Source organism: Cetorhinus maximus, unplaced genomic scaffold, assembly GCF_964194155.1.
Source record: "Cetorhinus maximus unplaced genomic scaffold, sCetMax3.hap1.1 HAP1_SCAFFOLD_2105, whole genome shotgun sequence".
Taxonomy (NCBI): domain Eukaryota; kingdom Metazoa; phylum Chordata; class Chondrichthyes; order Lamniformes; family Cetorhinidae; genus Cetorhinus; species Cetorhinus maximus.
Window position 1 is genome coordinate 32,501 of NW_027598044.1, and position 20,000 is coordinate 52,500.

The window sequence follows — 20,000 nt, forward strand, 5'->3', positions numbered from 1 at the left end:
AGAGTAAAGCTCCATCTCCACTGTCCCCATCAAACACTCCCAGGACAGGTACAGCACTGGGTTAGATACAGTGTAAAGCTCCCTCTACACCGTCACCATCAAACACTCCCAGGACAGGTACAGCACGGGGTTAGATACAGAGTAAAGCTCCCTCTACACTGTCCCCATCAAACACTCCCAGGACAGGTACAGCACGGGGTTAGATACAGAGTAAAGCTCCCTCTACACCGTCCCCATCAAACACTCCCAGCACGGGGTTAGATAACTCTCTCTCTCTCTCCTGTCGGCAGTATCCCCAGTTTTCTGAGGTTTAGTCTCCCAAGTGATGCCTTTATGTTTCTTACCTTGTCTGTTATTTTAGCTATTGTAGGACATTTCTCGGCTGAACCTTGACCCCTCGAACAGGTTTTGGATGAATGGTCAAGATTCTCTTCCTGTGCAGATAATCCCAGGACTAAACAAAACAGGAGCTGTAGGAAATGGTCAGTGTTACAGAGAGTAGCACCTTGGAATCACCCTGATTGTGTCCCTTCTCTCAGTTCTGGTCTCCATATCCCTCAGTTAGACCACACTCGGAGCACTGTGCACAGTTCTGGTCTCCATATCCCTCGGTTAGACCACACTCGGAGCACTGTGCACAGTTCTGGTCTCCATATCCCTCGGTTAGAACACACTCGGAGCACTGTGCACAGTTCTGGTCTCCATATCTCACGGTTAGACCACACTCGGAGCACTGTGCACAGTTCTGGTCTCCATATCCCATGGTTAGACCACACTCGGAGCACTGTGCAGAGTCCTGGTCTCCATATCCCATGGTTAGACCACACTCGGAGCACTGTGCACAGTCCTGGTCTCCATATCCCTCGGTTAGACCACACTCGGAGCACTGTGCTCAGTTCTGGTCTCCATATCCCTCGGTTAGACCACACTCGGAGCACTGTGCACAGTCCTGGTCTCCATATCCCTCGGTTAGACCACACTCGGAGCACTGTGCTCAGTCCTGGTCTCCGTATCTCTCGGTTAGACCACACTCAGAGCACTGTGCTCAGTTCTGGTCTCCATATCCCTCGGTTAGACCACACTCGGACCACTGTGCATAGTTCTGGTCTCCTTATCCCTTGGTTAGAACACACTGTCAGGAAGATATAATAATTCTCATAATGTTACTGGAATTTATTGTGAAATAGTGGTAACTGTGTCTATATCTATGTGTGTGTGTGTGTCTGAGACTTTATTGCATTAAAGGCAGCTGGTCTGAAGGTTTTGACGTGGTAGATGATGAGCTCAGTTTGATATGTTAAGTAAGTGAATATAGCTCTCAGGGGAACATTTGCATTTTAAAATAAACCAGAGGGAGTGAAATGTGTCACCTCGCCAGGTGAAGTTCAGAAACAGTGTGTTTACTTTTCCCAAAGGTTAGTGAGAGGTTTTTATTATCAGAAAGATAAAGTCCAAAGACATAGTGAAACAACGGGAATTTTCACTCAAAGGGGAAAATGTGTACAAAGGAGTGAAGGCTGCATGTAACGCTAGGCATTTTAGGATCTAACAAGCATGAAAAGCCTTTGGTATCTAAGCCTCCAGGTACTGTCCATAACGAACTGCATTTAAGGAAACTCGATTTGAATTAGATTGTTCAGGGTATCATTTATCTTTGCCTTGGTCCTTTAATATATGTTGCCTTAACAAAAGTGTAACTGAGAGTCAGATTAAGTAGGGGATTTAGAAGTTATTATAGTGGTAACTTGAAGACATGTGTATGTGCTTAAAATTATTTCTCTTATTAATAAATGTTGAGTCTAGTTTTGCAAAAACCTATAAGACTTGGTGGTCTTATTACTACTGAATTCAAGTCACGCATCTCAAAATGTCTACACTTTGCAAAACAAGTTGTGGCATTTGTTTTATTTCCCTTTGGGATTTGAAGAACTCAGCATTTACCAGCTAAGCTGTGCCATAACAACTCTTGGAGCACTGTGCATAGCTCTCATCTGCATGTCCCTTGGTTAGACCATACTTGGAGCACTGTGCACAGTTCAGGTCTCTAAATAACAAGGTTAGACCACACATCTTTTGACAGGACTTTATCATCAAACAGGATTGAGGTAGAGTGATTCGTTCAGTCATTTTAACTAGTTTATTTTATCAAACAGTCCACAGAGTCTTTTTAAACAGTATACCACAGCAAACAGTCTACAGAGAGTCAGTGCTCAAGGACAGCTGCATTGACGGCAGGTCAGTGCTGTGAGGGAGCACTGCACCGAGGGCCAATACTGAGGGAGCACCGCACAGTCGGAGGGTCAGTAATGAGGGAGCACTGCACTGAGCCTCAGTACTGAGTGCCACATTGTCGGAGGGTCAGTACTGAGGGAGAACCACACTGTCGGAGGGTCAGTACTGAGGGAGAACCACACTGTCGGAGGGTCAGTGCTGAGGGAGCACCGCGCTGTCGGAGGGTCAGTACTGAGGGAGCGCCGCACTGTCGGAGGGTCAGTACTGAGGGAGAACCACACTGTCGGAGGGTCAGTACTGAGGGAACGCCGCACTGTCAGAGGGTCAGTGCTGAGTGAGCGCCGCACTGTCGGAGAGTCAGCGCTGAGGGAGCGCCGCACTGTCGGAGGGTCAGTGTTGAGGGAGTGCCGCACTGTCGGAGGGTCAGTACTGAGGGAGCACCGCACAGTCGGAGGGTCAGTACTGAGGGAGCGCCGCACTGTCGGAGGGTCAGCGCTGAGGGAGCGCCGCACTGTCGGAGGGTCAGTACTGAGGGAGCGCCGCACTGTTGGAGGGTCAGTACTGAGGGAGCACTGCACTGAGCCTCAGTACTGAGTGCCACATTGTTGGAGGGTCAGTACTGAGGGAGAACCACACTGTCGGAGGGTCAGTACTGAGGGAGCGCCGCACTGTTGGAGGGTCAATACTGAGGGAGCGCCGCACCGTCAGAGGGTCAGTACTGAGGGAGCACCGCACAGTCGGAGAGTCAGTACTGAGGGAGCGCCGCACTGTCGGAGGGTCAGCGCTGAGGGAGCGCCGCACTGTCGGAGGGTCAGTACTGAGGGAGCGCCGCACTGTTGGAGGGTCAGTACTGAGGGAGCGCCGCACTGTCGGAGGGTCAGTACTGAGGGAGCACTGCACTGAGCCTCAGTACTGAGTGCCACATTGTCGAAGGGTCAGTACTGAGGGAGAACCACACTGTCGGAGGGTCAGTACTGAGGGAGCGCTGCACCGTCGGAGGGTCAGTACTGAGGGAGCGGGGCACTGTCGGAGGGTCAGTACTGAGGGAGCGCCGCACTGTCGGAGGGTCAGTACTGAGGGAGCGCCGCACCGTCGGAGGGTCAGTACTGAGGGAGCGCCGCACTGTGGGAGGGTCAGTGCTGAGGGAGCGCCGCACTGTCGGAGGGTCAGTACTGAGGGAGCGCCGCACTGTCGGAGGGTCAGTACTGAGGGAGCGCCGCACTGTCGGAGCGGAATATTTAGATTGGCAGGGAAAGGGTTACTGCAGACTGCTTACCTGCACGGGAATCATGTCTGGGAGTCTGGGCTCTGTCGGTGATGCTCAGTGAAGAATCGGATGGCAGAGTTGGTGACGGTGCACCGATACACTCACACTCACACATACACACAGTACCAGAACTACGAAGACACTGACATTAAAGGTGATTGTGCTCCTAGTTTCGTTTCCTGTCTCCTGGCACTCACAGGATGACAAGTCGATGCTGAATCGAAACTCCGGCTGGGTTTCTGGTGGTCGGGACAGGGGGGGCGGGGGAAGCGCGTCTCTGCCACCAGAGGGTGAAGTTGAGCTAATCCTTCCTTCGGGCTCCGCGCCGTCTATCCAGGAACTCATCCACCTTCGCTTCCCCCTCTCCCCGCTCTTCTTAAAGGGACCACCGCTCGTCACCGGTCACAGGTGCCGAAGAGGTGGTTGGGGGAGAGGCGCCTGCCTTGATCCGGGGCAGAAAGGGTTTCGCGTCCGAGGGGGCACGGACACCGGGATGAGGAGCCACAGGCGGGCGGGGAGACATTCTGAGGGGCCTCTGGGTCGTGGGCCCCGTCGGCTGTTTGGCAGACGTGGCTGCGAGGGTTGGTGGGGGGGGCAAGGGGGAGGTAATTATCGCACAGCAGGGGCCTGTGAAAGAGGGCACGTCACTCAAGGCACGGTCGTCCGATGGACGTCGCGCTGCTGGACCCACGCTAGGTAGAGCAGCGCCGACCTCACCGTCAAGCACAGGATGGCCCGGTTTTCAAAAAGTCCGCGAGTGGCCTTGATTTCGGGCGTTCCTCCTCCGGTCTGCGACCACCAGCACACCCCCCCCTCCCTCTTGTAGCTTGCCAGCTCGTCCCTGCGTGGACAGAGACGGAGACGGTGTAAGCCAGGACGCACAGGCCAGGCTAGACGTCGAGCACGCTTTGGGCCTGTGCGTGTGGTGAGCGGTGCCACAGACGGGATGAGGCGAGCGTCAAGCGAGTGAGCGGCGGTGGCCCTTGCGCCGGGGTAGTGAGCGAGGGGTGTCGTTTGCAAGAATCAAAAGGCTCAGCCCGGTGACAAAGCCTAAAAAGTGGGTGAACCGTTGACGTGAGTTGAAAACGCGGCGGGTTTCGGTCCCCAGTGTTGAAATGTACATTAGTGCGGGAGGGAGAAAAGGCCGGTTTGTCCCTGGTGTGAACAGATAAGCCCGAAGGCCTGAGGCAGGCGGGCAGCAATCCGCTCTGAACCCTTCGAAAACACTCGCACCGGACTTTAACACGAAAAGGAATTGCTGAAATTCCAATTTTGTCCGACCGGCCCTTTCCTTCAAACCGGGTTAAGTTACGGAAGGAATGTCGGAGACCGAAACGTGTTTTAGAGGGAGAAAAGGGATAAACACAAGGGCTACCCACCCCACCACCCTCAGATACCAGGGATACACCACCACCCCTCAGTTACCAGGGATACCCCACCACCCCTCAGTTACCAGGGATACCCCACCACCCCTCAGTTACCAGGGATACCCCACCACCCCTCAGTTACCAGGGATACCCCACCACCCCTCAGTTACCAGGGATACCCCACCACCCCTCAGTTACCAGGGATACCCCACCCGTCAGTTACCAGGGATACCCCACCCCCCTCAGTTATCAGGGATACCCCACCCCCCTCAGTTATCAGGGATACCCCACCCCCCTCAGTTACCAGCGATACCCCACCCCCCTCAGTTATCAGGGATACCCCACCCCCCTCAGTTACCAGGGATACCCCCCCCTCAGTTACCAGGGATACCCCACCCCTCAGTTACCAGCGATACCCCACCCCCCTCAGTTACCAGCGATACCCCACCCCCCTCAGTTATCAGGGATACCCCACCCCCCTCAGTTACCAGGGATACCCCCCCCTCAGTTACCAGGGATACCCCCCTCAGTTACCATGGATACCCCCCCTCAGTTACCATGGATACCCCCTCCCTCAGTTACCATGGATACCCCCTCCCTCAGTTACCATGGATACCCCCTCCCTCAGTTACCATGGATACCCCCTCCCTCAGTTACCATGGATACCCCCTCCCTCAGTTACCATGGATACCCCCTCCCTCAGTTACCATGGATACCCCCCCCTCAGTTACCATGGATACCCCCTCCCTCAGTTACCATGGATACCCCCCCTCAGTTACCATGGATACCCCCTCCCTCAGTTACCATGGATACCCCCCCTCAGTTACCATGGATACCCCCCCCTCAGTTACCATGGATACCCCCCTCAGTTACCATGGATACCCCCCCCCTCAGTTACCAGGACTACACCCCCCAGTTGTCCCTCTCCATCAATTTGCTCAGCAGTTTCATCCTGTCCCCCCAATACCCGGTCCTCCAGCCCCCCCCCCAGGTCCTCCAACACCCGGCCCGGGAGCCACCGCTTCCCTGACAAACCCCGCCCCGCCCCGCCCCGCCCCCTGAAATGGCGTCCGTGTTGTTATCCTGGCAACAAAGAAAGCAGATCCTGTGACAAATAGAGGCTCCGCCATCTTTCAGACGGGCACAGGGAGAGGGGGCGGGGCAGGGGCAGGCGCCGCAGCGCAGAACGGCGTCCGTGCACGCTCCGGGCATGCGCAGTTCGAGCAGACTGCGCCCCCAATCCACCATTTTCCCTCCCCACCCCCCCCCCTCCCACCCCCCACCCCCCGGCTCCCCGCTGCCGCCCGTCTCAAAGATGGTGGATCCTCTATTTATCACAGAGCAGGGGGTTTTTTCCTCTGCCAGGACACTCGGGGCAGCCATTTTGGGGGAGGCGGTGGCTGTCGGGCCGGCTCTCGGAGGACCCTGACCGTCTCTGGAGGACCGGGTGGTGGCTTCAGGCCGGGGAGTGGGGATAAGGATGAAGCTGCTCAGCAAATTGATCGACAAGGACAACTTGGGGTGAGGAAGGGGGGAGGGGGAGGGGAAGGGGGGTATCCATGGTAACTGAGGGGGGGTGTCCCTGGTAACTGAGGGGGGGGGTGGTATCCCTGGTAACTGAGGGGGGGCGTATCCCTGGTAACTGAGGGGGGGGGGGTATCCCTGGTAACTGAGGGGGGGGTATCCATGGTAACTGAGGGGGGGGTATCCATGGTAACTGAGGGGGGGTATCCCTGGTAACTGAGGGGGGGGTATCCATGGTAACTGAGGGGGGGTATCCCTGGTAACTGAGGGGGGGGGGGTATCCCTGGTAACTGAGGGGGGGGGTATCCCTGGTAACTGAGGGGGGGGGGGGTATCCATGGTAACTGAGGGGGGTGGGGTATCCCTGGTAACTGAGGGGGGGGGTATCCCTGGTAACTGAGGGAGGGGGGTATCCCTGGTAACTGAGGGGGGGGGGGAATCCCTGGTAACTGAGGGTGGGGGGGAATCCCTGGTAACTGAGGGGGGGGGGTATCCCTGGTAACTGAGGGGGGTGGGGGGTATCCCTGGTAACTGAGGGGGGGGGTATCCCTGGTAACTGAGGGAGGGGGGTATCCCTGGTAACTGAGGGGGGGGGGAATCCCTGGTAACTGAGGGGGGGGGGTATCCCTGGTAACTGAGGGGGGTGGGGGGTATCGCTGGTAACTGAGGGGGGTGGGGTATCGCTGGTAACTGAGGGGGGTGGGGTATCGCTGGTAACTGAGGGGGGTGGGGTATCGCTGGTAACTGAGGGGGGTGGGGTATCGCTGGTAACTGAGGGGGGTGGTGTGTGTCCCTGGTTATTGAGGGGGGTGGGGTATCGCTGGTAACTGAGGGAGGGGGTTGGGTGATGGGGGTGGTATTCCTGGTAATGGGTTGGGGGGTTGGGTGATGGGGGGTATTCCTGGTAACGGGGGGGGGGGGGTGGGTGCGTGTGGGTGATGGGGGGTATTCCTGGTAACGGTGGGGGGGGGGGGGGTGGGTGCGTGTGGGTGATGGGGGTGTATTCCTGGTAACGGAGGAGGGTATTGGTGATGAGGGGTATTCCTGGTAACTGAGGGGTCTGTGGGTGATGAAGGGTGTTCCTGGTAACGGCGAGGGGTGGGCGATGGGGGTTCCGGAACGTTCCCGGACCCTAGCCCGCCCTTCCCGGCGCCTCAGTTCCTTTCCGACTCCTTCGCGGGACGTGCAGCTTGTCGCTGGCCGGGTCCAGCGTGTGTCCAGCCCCCGTGCCTAATTCCCCTCGAGGAGGCGATGCCAGTCCCGCGGTGGTGCCCTTACACCGGCCGTGCTGGTAGGGAGGGCGCTCCAGCCTGTCGACCCAGCGACACAGTGAAGGTTGGGGGAGGGTGGGGGTGGGGGAGGGGGAAGCAGATGTTGAGGCCTCTCACTGTCACGTTTCCCTCACCCCCACAGCCAGATCACCCTAATGCCCGAGGAGGCCGAAGATATGTGGCACACCTACAACCTACTCCAGATCAAAGACAGCCTGCGAGCATCGACCTTCAGGTATGGGGACGAGGGGAGGCGAGCAGCCAGGCTTGAAGAAGTAGGGGGAGAAAAGCCCAAGTGCACTCCTGCTCCACACCGACCCACGCAGCCACTGACATTTATTTAAGTGACTAAGACATCCCCCAAGGTGACGAACGAGAGAAGTTATCAAACACGGTTTGACCCTGAGCCACGTGAGGAAGTATTAGCGACAGGCCACCGAGACCTTGGTCAAAGGGGTTGGTTTTTAAGGAGCGTCTTAAATGAGGAGACACGGAGACAGAGAGAGGAAGAGGTGGAGAGGGTTAGGGAGGGAATTCCAGAGCTCAGGGCACTGAAGGCACGGCCGCCAATGGCGGAGCGATGGGAATCGGGGGATGCTCGAGAGGCCGGGATCGGAGGAGCGCAGAGATCTCGGAGGGTCGTAGGGGCTGGAGGAGGTTACAGAGATAGGGAGGAGTGTAAGGGGTGGAGGAGGTTACAGAGATAGGGAGGGGTGTAGGGGCTGGAGGAGGTTACAGAGATAGGGAGGGTTGTTGGGACTGGAGGAGGTTACAGAGATAGGGAGGGTTGTAGGGGCAGGAGGAGGTTACAGAGATAGGGAGGGTTGTAGGGGGCTGGAGGAGGTTACAGAGATAGGGAGGATTGTAGGGGCTGGAGGAGGTTACAGAGATATGGAGGGTTGTAGGGGCTGGAGGAGGTTACAGAGATAGGGAGGGTTGTAGGGGCTGGAGGAGGTTACAGAGATAGGGAGGGTTGTAGGGGCTGGAGGAGGTTACAGAGATAGGAAGGATTGTAGGGGCTGGAGGAGGTTACAGAGATAGGGAGGGGGGGTGTAGGGGCTTGAGGAGGTTACAGAGATAGGGAGGGGTGTAGGGGCTGGAGGAGGTTACAGAGATAGGGAGGGTTGTAGGGGCTGGAGGAGGTTACAGAGATAGGAAGGATTGTAGGGGCTGGAGGAGGTTACAGAGATAGGGAGGGGGGGTGTAGGGGCTTGAGGAGGTTACAGAGATAGGGAGGGGTGTAGGGGCTGGAGGAGGTTACAGAGATAGGGAGGGGTTGTAGGGGCTGGAGGAGGTTACAGAGATAGGGAGGGGTTGTAGGGGCTGGAGGAGGTTACAGAGATAGGGAGGGGTGTCGGGGCTGGAGGATGTTACAGAGATAGGGAGGGTGTTAAGGGCTGGAGGAGGTTACAGAGATAGGGAGGGGTTGTAGGGGCTGGAGGAGGTTACAGAGATAGGGAGGGGTTGTAGGGGCTGGAGGAGGTTACAGAGATAGGGAGGGGTTGTAGGGGCTGGAGGAGGTTACAGAGATAGGGAGGGGTTGTAGGGGCTGGAGGAGGTTACAGAGATAGGGAGGGGTTGTAGGGGCTGGAGGAGGTTACAGAGATAGGGAGGGGTTGTCGGGGCTGGAGGAGGTTACAGAGATAGGGAGGGGTGTCGGGGCTGGAGGAGGTTACAGAGATAGGGAGGGGTGTCGGGGCTGGAGGAGGTTACAGAGATAGGGAGGGTTGTAGGGGACTGGAGGAGGTTACAGAGATAGGGAGGGGGGGAGTGAGGGATTTGAAAACGAGGGTGAGGATTTGAAAATGGAGGGGTTGCCGGGGACCGGGAGCCAGTGTGGGGTCAGCGAGATACAGGGGGTGACGGGTGAAGGGGACTCGGTGCGAGTTCGGACACGGGGGGGAGCAGCGGAGTTTGGGACGAGCTGAAGTTTACGGAGGGTGGAACGTGGGAGAGTAGCACCCACCCACACCCAACCCACACCCACACACTCTGCCTGAGGCCAAGGGAGAGCCTGGGTCCCTCACGCTGTGCAGTCTCTCAGTGCTCGTCCCTCCTTCACAGGAAGGTGCAGACCGAGTCCTCGACAGGGAGCGTGGGCAGTAACCGTGTGCGGACCACCCTCACCATCTGTGTGGAGACCATTGACTTTGACGCCCAGGCCTGTATGCTACGGGTGAAGGGGACCAACATCCAGGAGAACGAGTATGTGAAGGTGAGCAGGGGTTCGGGGGGGTTTATATATAGAATAACAGATACCCGGGAGTGAGTTACAGACTGGAATCTAATCGAGGGGTTCGGGGTGGTTTATATATAGAATAACAGATACCCGGGAGTGAGTCACAGTCTGGAATCTAATCGAGTGGTTCGGGTGGTTAATGTATAGAATAACAGATACCCGGGAGTGAGTCACAGTCTGGAATCTAATCGAGGGGTTCGGGTGGTTAATGTATAGAATAACAGATACCCGGGAGTGAGTCACAGTCTGGAATCTAATCGAGGGGTACGGGTGGGGGTTTAAATATAGAATAACAGATACCCGGGAGTGAGTTACAGACTGGAATCTAATCGAGGGGTTCGTGGGGGGTTTATATATAGAATAACAGATACCCGGGAGTGAGTTACAGACTGGAATCTAATCGAGGGGTTCGGGGTGTGTTATATACAGAATAACAGATACCCGGGAGTGAGTTACAGACTGGAATCTAATCGAGGGGTTCGGGGTGGTTTATATATAGAATAACAGATACCCGGGAGTGAGTTACAGACTGGAATCTAATCGAGGGGTTCAGGTGGTTTATATATAGAATAACAGATACCCGGGAGTGAGTTACAGACTGGAATCTAATCGAGGGGTTTAGGGGGGTTTATATATAGAATAACAGATACCCGGGAGTGAGTTACAGACTGGAATCTAATCGAGGGGTTCGGGGTGGATTATATGTAGAATAACAGATACCCGGGAGTGAGTTACAGACTGGAATCTAATCGAGGGGTTCGGTCGGGTTTATATATAGAATAACAGATACCCGGGAGTGAGTTACAGACTGGAATCTAATCGAGGGGTTCGGGGTGGTTTATATATAGAATAACAGATACCCGGGAGTGAGTTACAGACTGGAATCTAATCGAGGGGTTCGGGGTGGATTATATGTAGAATAACAGATACCCGGGAGTGAGTTACAGACTGGAATCTAATCGAGGGGTTCGGTCGGGTTTATATATAGAATAACAGATACCCGGGAGTGAGTTACAGACTGGAATCTAATCGAGGGGTTCGGGGTGGTTTATATACAGAATAACAGATACCCGGGAGTGAGTTACAGACTGGAATCTAATCGAGGGATTCGGGGTGGTTTATATACAGAATAACAGATACCCGGGAGTGAGTTACAGACTGGAATCTAATCGAGGGGTTCCCTGTGGATTATATACAGAATAACAGATACCCGGGAGTGAGTTACAGACTGGAATCTAATCGAGGGGTTTGGTGGTTTATATATAGAATAACAGATACCCGGGAGTGAGTTACAGACTGGAATCCAATTGAGGGGTTGAGGGGCTTATATTTAGAATAACAGATACCCGGGAGTGAGTTACAGACTGGAATCTAATCGAGGGGTTCGGGGGGGTTTATATATAGAATAACAGATACCCAGGAGTGAGTTACAGACTGGAATCTAATCGAGGGGTTCGGGGGGGTTTATATATAGAATTACAGATACCCGGGAGTGAGTTACAGACTGGAATCTAATCGAGGGGTTTGGGGGGGTTTATATATAGAATAACAGATACCCGGGAGTGAGTTACAGACTGGAATCTAATCGAGGGGTTTGGGGGGGTTTATATATAGAATAACAGATACCCGGGAGTGAGTTACAGACTGGAATCTAATCGAGGGGTTTGGGGGGGTTTATATATAGAATAACAGATACCCAGGAGTGAGTTTCAGACTGAAATCTAATCGAAGGGTTCGGGGCGTTTATATACGGAAGAACTGATGCTCCCTCACTTTGGATTACAGATGGGGGCCTATCACACCATTGAGCTGGAGCTGAATCGGAAGTTTACCCTGGCAAAGAAACAGTGGGACAGCATTGTGCTCGATCGAATCGGTCTGTGAAGGCTGCGTTCCCTCCATCAGCACCCGTTACCCAGCCTTCTCCCACCCTTCCCGTCCTCCTCCATCCTATTTTTTAATATTTGTTCATGGGATGTAGGCTGTCGCTGGCTGGGCCATTATTTATTGCCCGTCCCTAATTGCCCCTCAAGAAGGAGGTGGGTGAGCCGCCATCTTGAGCCGCTGCAGCCCCATGTGGTGTAGGTACACCCATGGCGCTGTTAGGGAGGGAGTTCCAGGATTTTGTCCGTGTGGTGTAGGTACACCCACGGCGCTGTTAGGGAGGGAGTTCCAGGATTTTGTCTGTGTGGTGTAGGTACACCCACGGCGCTGTTAGGGAGGGGGTTCCAGGATTTTGTCCCGTGTGGTGTAGGTACACCCACGGCGCTGTTAGGGAGGGGGTTCCAGGATTTTGTCCCGTGTGGTGTAGGTACACCCACGGCGCTGTTAGGGAGGGAGTTCCAGGATTTTGACCCAGCGACAGTGAAGGAACGGCCGATATATTTCCAAGTCGGGATGGGTGAGGGGCTCGGAGGGGAACTTCCAGCCGGTGGTGTTCCCCATGTGTCTGCTGCCCTCGTCCTTCTAGACGGTAGAGGTGGTGGGTTTGGGCGGCGCTGTCGAAGGAGCCTTGGCGAGTTGCTGCAGTGCATCTTGTAGATGGTACACACACTGCTGCCCCTGTGCGTCAGTGGTGGAGGGAGTGAATGTGTGTGGATGGGGTGCCGATCGAGCGGGGGCTGCTTCGTCCTGGACGGTGTCGAGCTTCTTGAGTGTTGTGGGAGCTGCAACTCATCCAGGCAAGTGGGGAGTGTCCCATCACACTCCTGACTTGTGCCTTGTAGATGGTGGACAGGCTTTGGTGGAGGGAGTCAGGAGGTGAGTTACTCTCCGCAGGATTCCCAGCCTCTGACCTGCTCTTGTAGCCACAGTATTTATATGGCTGGTCCCAGTTCAGTTTCTGGTCAATGGTAACCCCCAGGATGTTGATAGTGGGGGATTCAGTGATGGTAATGATGTTGAATGTCAAGGGGGCGATGGTTGGATTCTCTCTTGTTGGAGATGGTCATTGCCTGGCACTTGTGTGGCGCGAATGTTACTCGCCACTTGTCAGCCCTGAGCCTGGATATTGTCCAGGTCTTGCTGCATTTGGACATGGGCTGCTTCAGTATGTGAGGAGTGGCGGATGGTGCTGAACATTGTGCAGAGAGAAGAATTGGCCGTGTCGGGCGGGTTTGAATCCGGGTTAGTTCGTCCAGTCCCTCCCTCTAACTGCAGAGCAGCTGCCAGGCTGATTAAAGGGCAGGAGAGGCTGGAAGGGCCAAACGCTCTCCTCTTGCTGTTGGGACGCTGTCTTGGGACGCTGGTCAATCGAGTGGCTGACCTCCCCTCTCCTCTCTCTCTCCCTCCAGAGCAGGCCTGCGACCCAGGCCACAGCGCGGACGTGGGGGCAGTGGTCATGCAGGAGGGGCTGGCCCACATCTGCCTGGTCACGGCCAGCATGACAGTCCTCCGGGCCAAGGTGGAGACCACCATCCCTCGGAAACGCAAGGGGAGCTGCACGCAGCACGACAAGGTATGGCACAGCGATTCCCCCACCGGTCCCAGTCCCAGAGGGGGAAAGGACAGTGTATCTAACGCACTGTGACACCCGGTCCCAGAGGGGGAAAGGACGGTGTATCTAACGCACTGTGACACCCGGTCCCAGAGGGGGAAAGGACAGTGTATCTAACGCACTGTGACACCCGGTCCCAGAGGGGGAAGGACAGTGTATCTAACGCACTGTGACACCCGGTCCCAGAGGGGGAAAGGACAGCATAGCTAACGCACTGTGACACCCGGTCCCAGAGGGGGAAAGGACAGTGTATCTAACGCACTGTGACACCCGGTCCCAGAGGGGGAAGGACAGTGTATCTAACGCACTGTGACACCCGGTCCCAGAGGGGGAAAGGACAGTGTATCTAACGCACTGTGACACCCGGTCCCAGAGGGGGAAAGGACAGTGTATCTAACGCACTGTGACACCCGGTCCCAGAGGGGGAAAGGACAGTGTATCTATCACAGAGCCCAGTCAATGTTATGCGATCAGTTGACTTCACAGAACCGGGTCAGGTCTCGATCCTTCTAATTGTAATAGTTTCTGCGAATTGTTTTGATCCTGAGCTGTTATGATTAAAAGGATTTTGAGAAACAGAGCGATGAAGGTGACTTCTCATCCTGTTTGGTTTCTAGGCGCTGGATAGATTTTATGAATCTGTGATGCAGGGAATCATTCGACACATTAACTTCGAAGGTAGGTACAGTGTTACCGGGCCAGAGCTCCGATTGTGGTCACATTCTCACTGTGTACCATCGTGTGTCCGTGTACGAATGGGCAAGTGTGAGCCCGCGGGTGTGTGAGTGTGCACATCATTGTGCGGGCGCGCGTTTGTGTGCGGGCGCGCGTTTGTGTGCGGGCGCGCGTGCATGTGTTTGTGTGCTGGTGTGCGTGCACGTGTTTGTGTGCTGGTGTGCGTGCACGTGTTTGTGTGCTGGTGTGCGTGCACGTGTTTGTGTGCGGGCGCGTGTTTGTGTGCTGGTGTGCGTGCACGTGTTTGTGTGCGGGCGCATGTTTGTGTGCGGGCGCGTGTTTGTGTGCTGGTGTGCGTGCACGTGTTTGTGTGCGGGCGCGTGTTTGTGTGCTGGTGTGCGTGCACGTGTTTGTGTGCGGGCGTGTGTTTGCTGGTGTGCGTGCACGTGTTTGTGTGTTTGTGTGCGGGCGCACGTTTGTGTGTTTGTGTGCGTGCACGTGTTTGTGTGCGGGCGCGTGTTTGTGTGCTGGTGTGCGTGCACGTGTTTGTGTGCGGGCGCGTGTTTGCTGGTGTGCGTGCACGTGTTTGTGTGCGGGCGCGTGTTTGTGTGCTGGGTTGCGTGCACGTGTTTGTGTACACCTGTATCTTGTGCTGTCTTTCACTCGCTTGCTGCCTCTGACATCCAATTCATGTCTCTCCCTCTGTCTCCCTCACTCACATTCTCCCTGTCACACCCTCTCTCTCCCTCCTCCCCCACTCGTGCTCACTCCCACCCTCCCCCCCCCTCTCTCGCCCGCCCTCCCCCCTCTCTCGCCCGCCCTCCCCCCCTCTCTCTCTCTCGCCCGCCCTCCCCTCCTCTCTCTCTCTCACCCGCCCTCCCTCTCTCTCTCTCTCGCCTGCCCTCCCCACTCTCTCTCTCGCCCGCCTTCCCCCACTCTCTCTCTCGCCCGCCCTCCCCCACTCTCTCTCTCGCCCGCCCTCCCCCACTCTCTCTCTCGCCCGCCCTCCCCCACTCTCTCTCTCGCCCGCCCTCCCTCCTTGCCTCTCTCTCTCCCGCCCGCCCTCCTCTCTCTCTCTCTCTCTCACCCGCCCTCCCTCCCTCCCTCTCTCACTCTCTCTCACCCACCTTCCCCACTCTCTCTCACCCACCCTCCCCCACTCTGGCCCGCCCTCCCCCTCTCTCTCTCGCCCGCCCTCCCCCCACTCTCTCTCTCTCTCTCTCTCTCTCTCTCGCCCGCCCTCCCTCCCCCCACCCCCCCTCTCACAGTGGTGAAGTGTGTCCTGGTCGCCAGCCCTGGCTTTGTCAAGGAGCAGTTCTGTAACTACATGTTCGAACAAGCTGTGAAGATGGACATCAAACTCATCCTGGAAAACCGATCAAAGTTCCTGCAGGTGCATTCATCCTCAGGACACAAGTACGCCCTCAAAGGTGAGGATGGGAGCAGGAAGGGGTTTGGATCCATTGGGATTGTGCACAGTGGGAGTGAACGGGAAGGGGTTTGGGTCCATTGGGATTGTGTACGGTGGGAGTGAATGGGAAGGGGTTTGGATCCGTTGGGATTGTGTACAGTTGGAGTGAACGGGAAAGGAGTTTGGGTCCATTGGGATTGTGTACAGTGGGAGTGAACGGGAAGGGGTTTGGGTCCATTGGGATTGTGTACAGTGGGAGTGAACGGGATGGGGTTTGGGTCAATTGGAATTGTGTACGGTGAGAATGAACGGGAAGGGGTTTGGGTCCATTGGGATTGTGTACAGTGGGAGTGAGCGGGAAGGGGTTTGGGTCCATTGGGATTGTGTACAGTGGGAGTGAACGGGAAGGGGTTTGGGTCCATTGGGATTGTGTATGGTGGGAGTGAACGGGAAGGGGTTTGGGTCCATTGGGATTGTGTACAGTGGGAGTGAACGGGAAGGGGTTTGGGTCCATTGGGATTGTGTACAGTGGGAATGAACGGGAAGGGGTTTGGGTCCATTGGGGAGGGGAGAGAGATGGGGTGCGGAGAGGTTTAGGGAGGGAATTCCAGAGCTTAGGGCCCCCAGGCAGCTGAAGGCCCGGCCGCCAATGGCGGAGCGATGGGAATCGGGGGATGCTCGAGAGGCTGCAATTGGAGGAGCGCAGAGATCCCGGAGTGTTGTAGGGGCTGGAGGAGGTTACAGAGATAGGGAGGGGTGTAGGGGCTGGAGGAGGTTACAGAGAGAGGGAGGGTTTTAGGATCCGGAGGAGGTTACAGAGATAGGAGTGTAGGGGCTGGAGGAGGTTACAGAGATAGGGAGGGATGTAGGGGCTGGAGGAGTTTACAGAGATAGGGAGGGTTGTAGGGGCTGGAGGAGGTTACAGAGATGCGGAGGGGTGTAGGGGCTGGAGGAGGTTACAGAGTTAGGGAGGGTTGTAGGGGGCTGGAGGAGGTTACAGAGATAGGGAGGGTTGTAGGGGCTGGAGGAGGTTACAGAGATAGGGAGGGTTGTAGGGGCTGGAGGAGGTTACAGAGATACGGAGGGTTGTAGGGGCTGGAGGAGGTTACAGAGATAGGGAGGGGTGTAGGGGCTGGAGGAGGTTACAGAGATATGGAGGGTTGTAGGGGCTGGAGGAGGTTACAGAGATATGGAGGGTTGTAGGGACTGGAGGAGGTTACAGTGAACGGAGCGTTATTGGGTTAGGTGAAGCTTCAGACTTGCCATTGGAAGAGGGTTCCAGACTGAGACCTCAGCTCTCCCGCCTCCTGTGTTTCAGAGGTCCTATCGGACGCCAGTGTGGTCGGCAGGCTCTCCGACACCAAGGTAAGACTTGCCTGTCTCGCATTCCTCCTGTCTCGAACTCACTGTTTGTCATCTTCTGGGGTTTGAGGGCAAGTGAAGCAGGGGCTGGTGAACCCTCCTGGACCTGGACCCTCCCCAAAGCCTGTCCACCATCTGCAAGGCACAAGTCAGGAGTGTGATGGGACACTCCCCACTTGCCTGGATGAGTTGCAGCTCCCACAACACTCGAGAAGCTCGACACCGTCCAGGACAAAGCAGCCCCCGCTCGATCGGCACCCCATCCACAAACATTCACTCCCTCCACCACCGACGCACAGTAGCAGCAGTGTGTGTACCATCTACAAGATGCACTGCAGCAACTCGCCAAGGCTCCTTCGACAGCGCCGCCCAAACCTACCACCTCTACCATCTAGAAGGACAAGGGCAGCAGACACATGGGGAACACCACCACCTGGTAGTTCCCCTCCGAGCCCCTCACCCATCCCGACTTGGAAATATATCGGCCGTTTCTTCACTGTCGCTGGGTCAAAATCCTGGAACTCCCTCCCTAACAGCGCCGTGGGTGTACCTACACCACACAGGGGACAAAATCCTGGAACTCCCTCCCTAACAGCGCCGTGGGTGTACCTACACCACACGGACAAAATCCTGGAACTCCCTCCCTAACAGCGCCGTGGGTGTACCTACACCACACGGGACAAAATCCTGGATCTCCCTCCCTAACTGCGCCGTGGGTGTACCTACACCACACAGGACTGCAGCGGCTCACCCACCACCTTCTCAAGGGGCAATTAGGGATGGGCAATAAATGCTGGGCCCGGCCAGCAATGCCCACATCCCGTGAATGAATTTTAAAAATCTGTTCCCATTGGAGGGGGGGAAGGATCGAGAAGCAGAGGGACACGGATTGAAGGCGATGGGTAAAAGGAGCGATGGAGACAGGAGGAGGAACTTTCTCACGCAGCGAGGGGGTTAGGATCTGGAACGCGCTGCCTGAGAGTGTGGGGGGGAGGGAGGGTCAATCGAGGGGGTTAGGATCTGGAACGCGCTGCCTGAGAGTGTGGGGGAGGGAGGGTCAATCGAGGGGGTTAGGATCTGGAACGCGCTGCCTGAGAGTGTGGGGGAGGGAGGGTCAATCGAGGGGGTTAGGGTCTGGAACGCGCTGCCTGAGAGTGTGGGGGAGGGAGGGTCAATCGAGGGGGCTAGGGTCTGGAACACGCTGCCTGAGACTGTGGGGGAGGGAGGGTCAATCGAGGGGGTTAGGATCTGGAACGCGTTGCCTGAGAGTGTTGGGGGGGGAAGGGAGGGTCAATCGAGGGGGTTAGGGTCTGGAACGCGCTGCCTGAGAGTGTTGGGGGGGAAGGGAGGGTCAATCGAGGGGTTAGGATCTGGAACGCGCTGCCTGAGAGTGTGGGGGAGGGAGGGAGGGTCAGCCGAGGCTTTGAGTCCTAAAACAGAACCGTGGCAAGTTTACAGCACAGAAGTAGGACACTTGGCCCATCCTGTCTGTACTGGCCAAAGAAGGTCCCTCACTCTCCAGCGATTGGCCCATAGCCCAGCAGCTTACCGCACCTGAGGTACATAACCAGACACCTTTTGAATGAGCTGAGGGTCTCCGCCTCGACCACCCTTTTCAGGGAGTAAGTTCCAGACCCCCTCCCCACACCCCGACTCAACCCTCTGATCCTTCGACCAATCCACTTGAAATCCTTGCTCCCCTGTCACTGACCTTTCTGCTAACCCGTGAAAAGGCCCTTCCCCCCCTCCGCTCGATCCAGGTCCCTCACGCTTTTGTGCATCTCGGCCAAATCTCCCCCCGCCCCCTCAGGCCTCCTCTGTCCCAGGGAGAGCAACCCCAGTCCGTCCATCCTTCCCCGCCATCGCTGCAACTTCCCAGCCCTGGGTGGCAACATCCCTGTAAATCGCCTCTCCGGTGCAGTTACATCCCGTCCGTGATGAGGTGACCGGAGCTGCGCCCAGTACTCGAGTTGGGGGCCCTAACTAGTGTTGCGTATCGCTCCAGCATAACCTCCCTGGGGGCGAATGTCCTCCGTACCCCCACCCCCCCCGCCTCCGAGCTGTAACCGCTCTTGTGAGGTTCAGGAATGGAGTTACTCGCCAGCGCGCTCTCTGAGGGGCATTTGAGGGTCGAGGAGTGGGATGGGAGGAACGGGGCCGGGGTGGGGTAAGGTCCTTGCCCACCCTCCTGCTCCCTTGCCCATGGGGATCAGTGAGTAGACCTGAACCTGGGCCTCGACAATTGGGCAGCCTGCCACCAGGGGGCGGTTGCGTTCCATGGCTGCCCTGGGACAGGAGGAGGCCCCATTCTGCCCCCTCCTCGAGCCTGTTACACAGGAACAGGAGGAGGCCATTCAGCCCCTCTCGAGCCTGTTACACAGGAACAGGATGAGGCCATTCGGCCCCTCTCGAGCCTGTTACACAGGAACAGGAGGAGGCTCATTCAGCCCCTTCTCGAACCTGTTACACAGGAACAGGAGGAGGTCCATTCGGCCCCTCTCGAGCCTGTTACACAGGAACAGGACGAGGCCATTCAGCCCCCATCTCGAGTCTGTTACACAGGAACAGGAGGAGACTGTTCAGCCCCTCTCGAGCCTGTTACACAGGAACAGGAGGAGGCCATTCAGCCCCTCTCGAGACTGTTACACAGGAACAGGACGAGGCCATTCAGCCCCCATCTCGAGTCTGTTACACAGGAACAGGAGGAGACTGTTCAGCCCCTCTCGAGCCTGTTACACAGGAACAGGAGGAGGCCATTCAGCCCCTCTCGAGACTGTTACACAGGAACAGGACGAGGCCATTCAGCCCCCTCTCGAACCTGTTACACAGGAACAGGAGGAGACTGTTCAGCCCCTCAAACTTGTTCTGGACCGTAAACTCCCTGATCAACCAGTTCTGCTTCCCCCTCCCCCCCACATCTCTCTCTCTCTGGTCCCTCTCTAACTCTCTGTCTCTCTCTCTCTCTCTCTCTTCTCAGGCTGCAGGTGAGGTAAAAGCCTTGGAAGATTTCTATAAGATGCTACAGCACGAACCAGACAGAGCTTTTTATGGGTAAGAACGCAGGACAATTTCCCCAATCTCTCAATCGCAACAGCTGAGCAAGAAACCCCGTGCTGTACCTGTCCTGGGAGTGTTTGACGGGGACGGTGTAGAGGGA

The 20,000-nt window shown here is 56.4% G+C and overlaps 2 protein-coding genes across 2 annotated transcripts in view; one reads left to right on the forward strand and one right to left on the reverse strand.

Moving 5' to 3' along the window:
• Positions 1–3,601, reverse strand: part of LOC144676988 (guanylate-binding protein 1-like) — a 27,786-nt gene extending 24,185 nt beyond the window's left edge. The window contains exons 1-2 of the mRNA XM_078537254.1: positions 3,509–3,601; positions 345–470 (exon numbers count right to left, since the gene is read on the reverse strand). Of these exons, the coding sequence (XP_078393380.1) occupies positions 345–470; positions 3,509–3,523 (141 nt within the window). The 5' untranslated portion in view covers positions 3,524–3,601. The remainder of the gene's footprint in view (positions 1–344; positions 471–3,508) is intronic.
• Positions 3,602–6,221: 2,620 nt separating this feature from the next.
• pelo (pelota mRNA surveillance and ribosome rescue factor) lies at positions 6,222–19,898 on the forward strand. Its single transcript, XM_078537255.1, has 9 exons — positions 6,222–6,387; positions 7,803–7,895; positions 9,725–9,875; positions 11,685–11,775; positions 13,193–13,356; positions 14,013–14,073; positions 15,339–15,500; positions 16,800–16,846; positions 19,821–19,898. The coding sequence occupies exons 1-9, from the start codon at positions 6,347–6,349 to the stop codon at positions 19,896–19,898; spliced, it is 888 nt and encodes a 295-aa protein (XP_078393381.1). The 5' UTR covers positions 6,222–6,346.
• Positions 19,899–20,000: the final 102 nt, after the last annotated feature.

What these genes read in the sequence shown, in the direction of transcription:
- pelo (XM_078537255.1), top strand. Translation starts at nt 6,347, where the DNA reads ATGAAGCTGCTCAGCAAATTGATCGACAAGGACAACTTGGG. An exon ending in AGGAGAACGAGTATGTGAAG is followed by an intron (nt 9,876 to 11,684) that starts GTGAGCAGGGGT and finishes TTTGGATTACAG; the next exon opens with ATGGGGGCCTATCACACCAT. An exon ending in GCTGCACGCAGCACGACAAG is followed by an intron (nt 13,357 to 14,012) that starts GTATGGCACAGC and finishes TTTGGTTTCTAG; the next exon opens with GCGCTGGATAGATTTTATGA.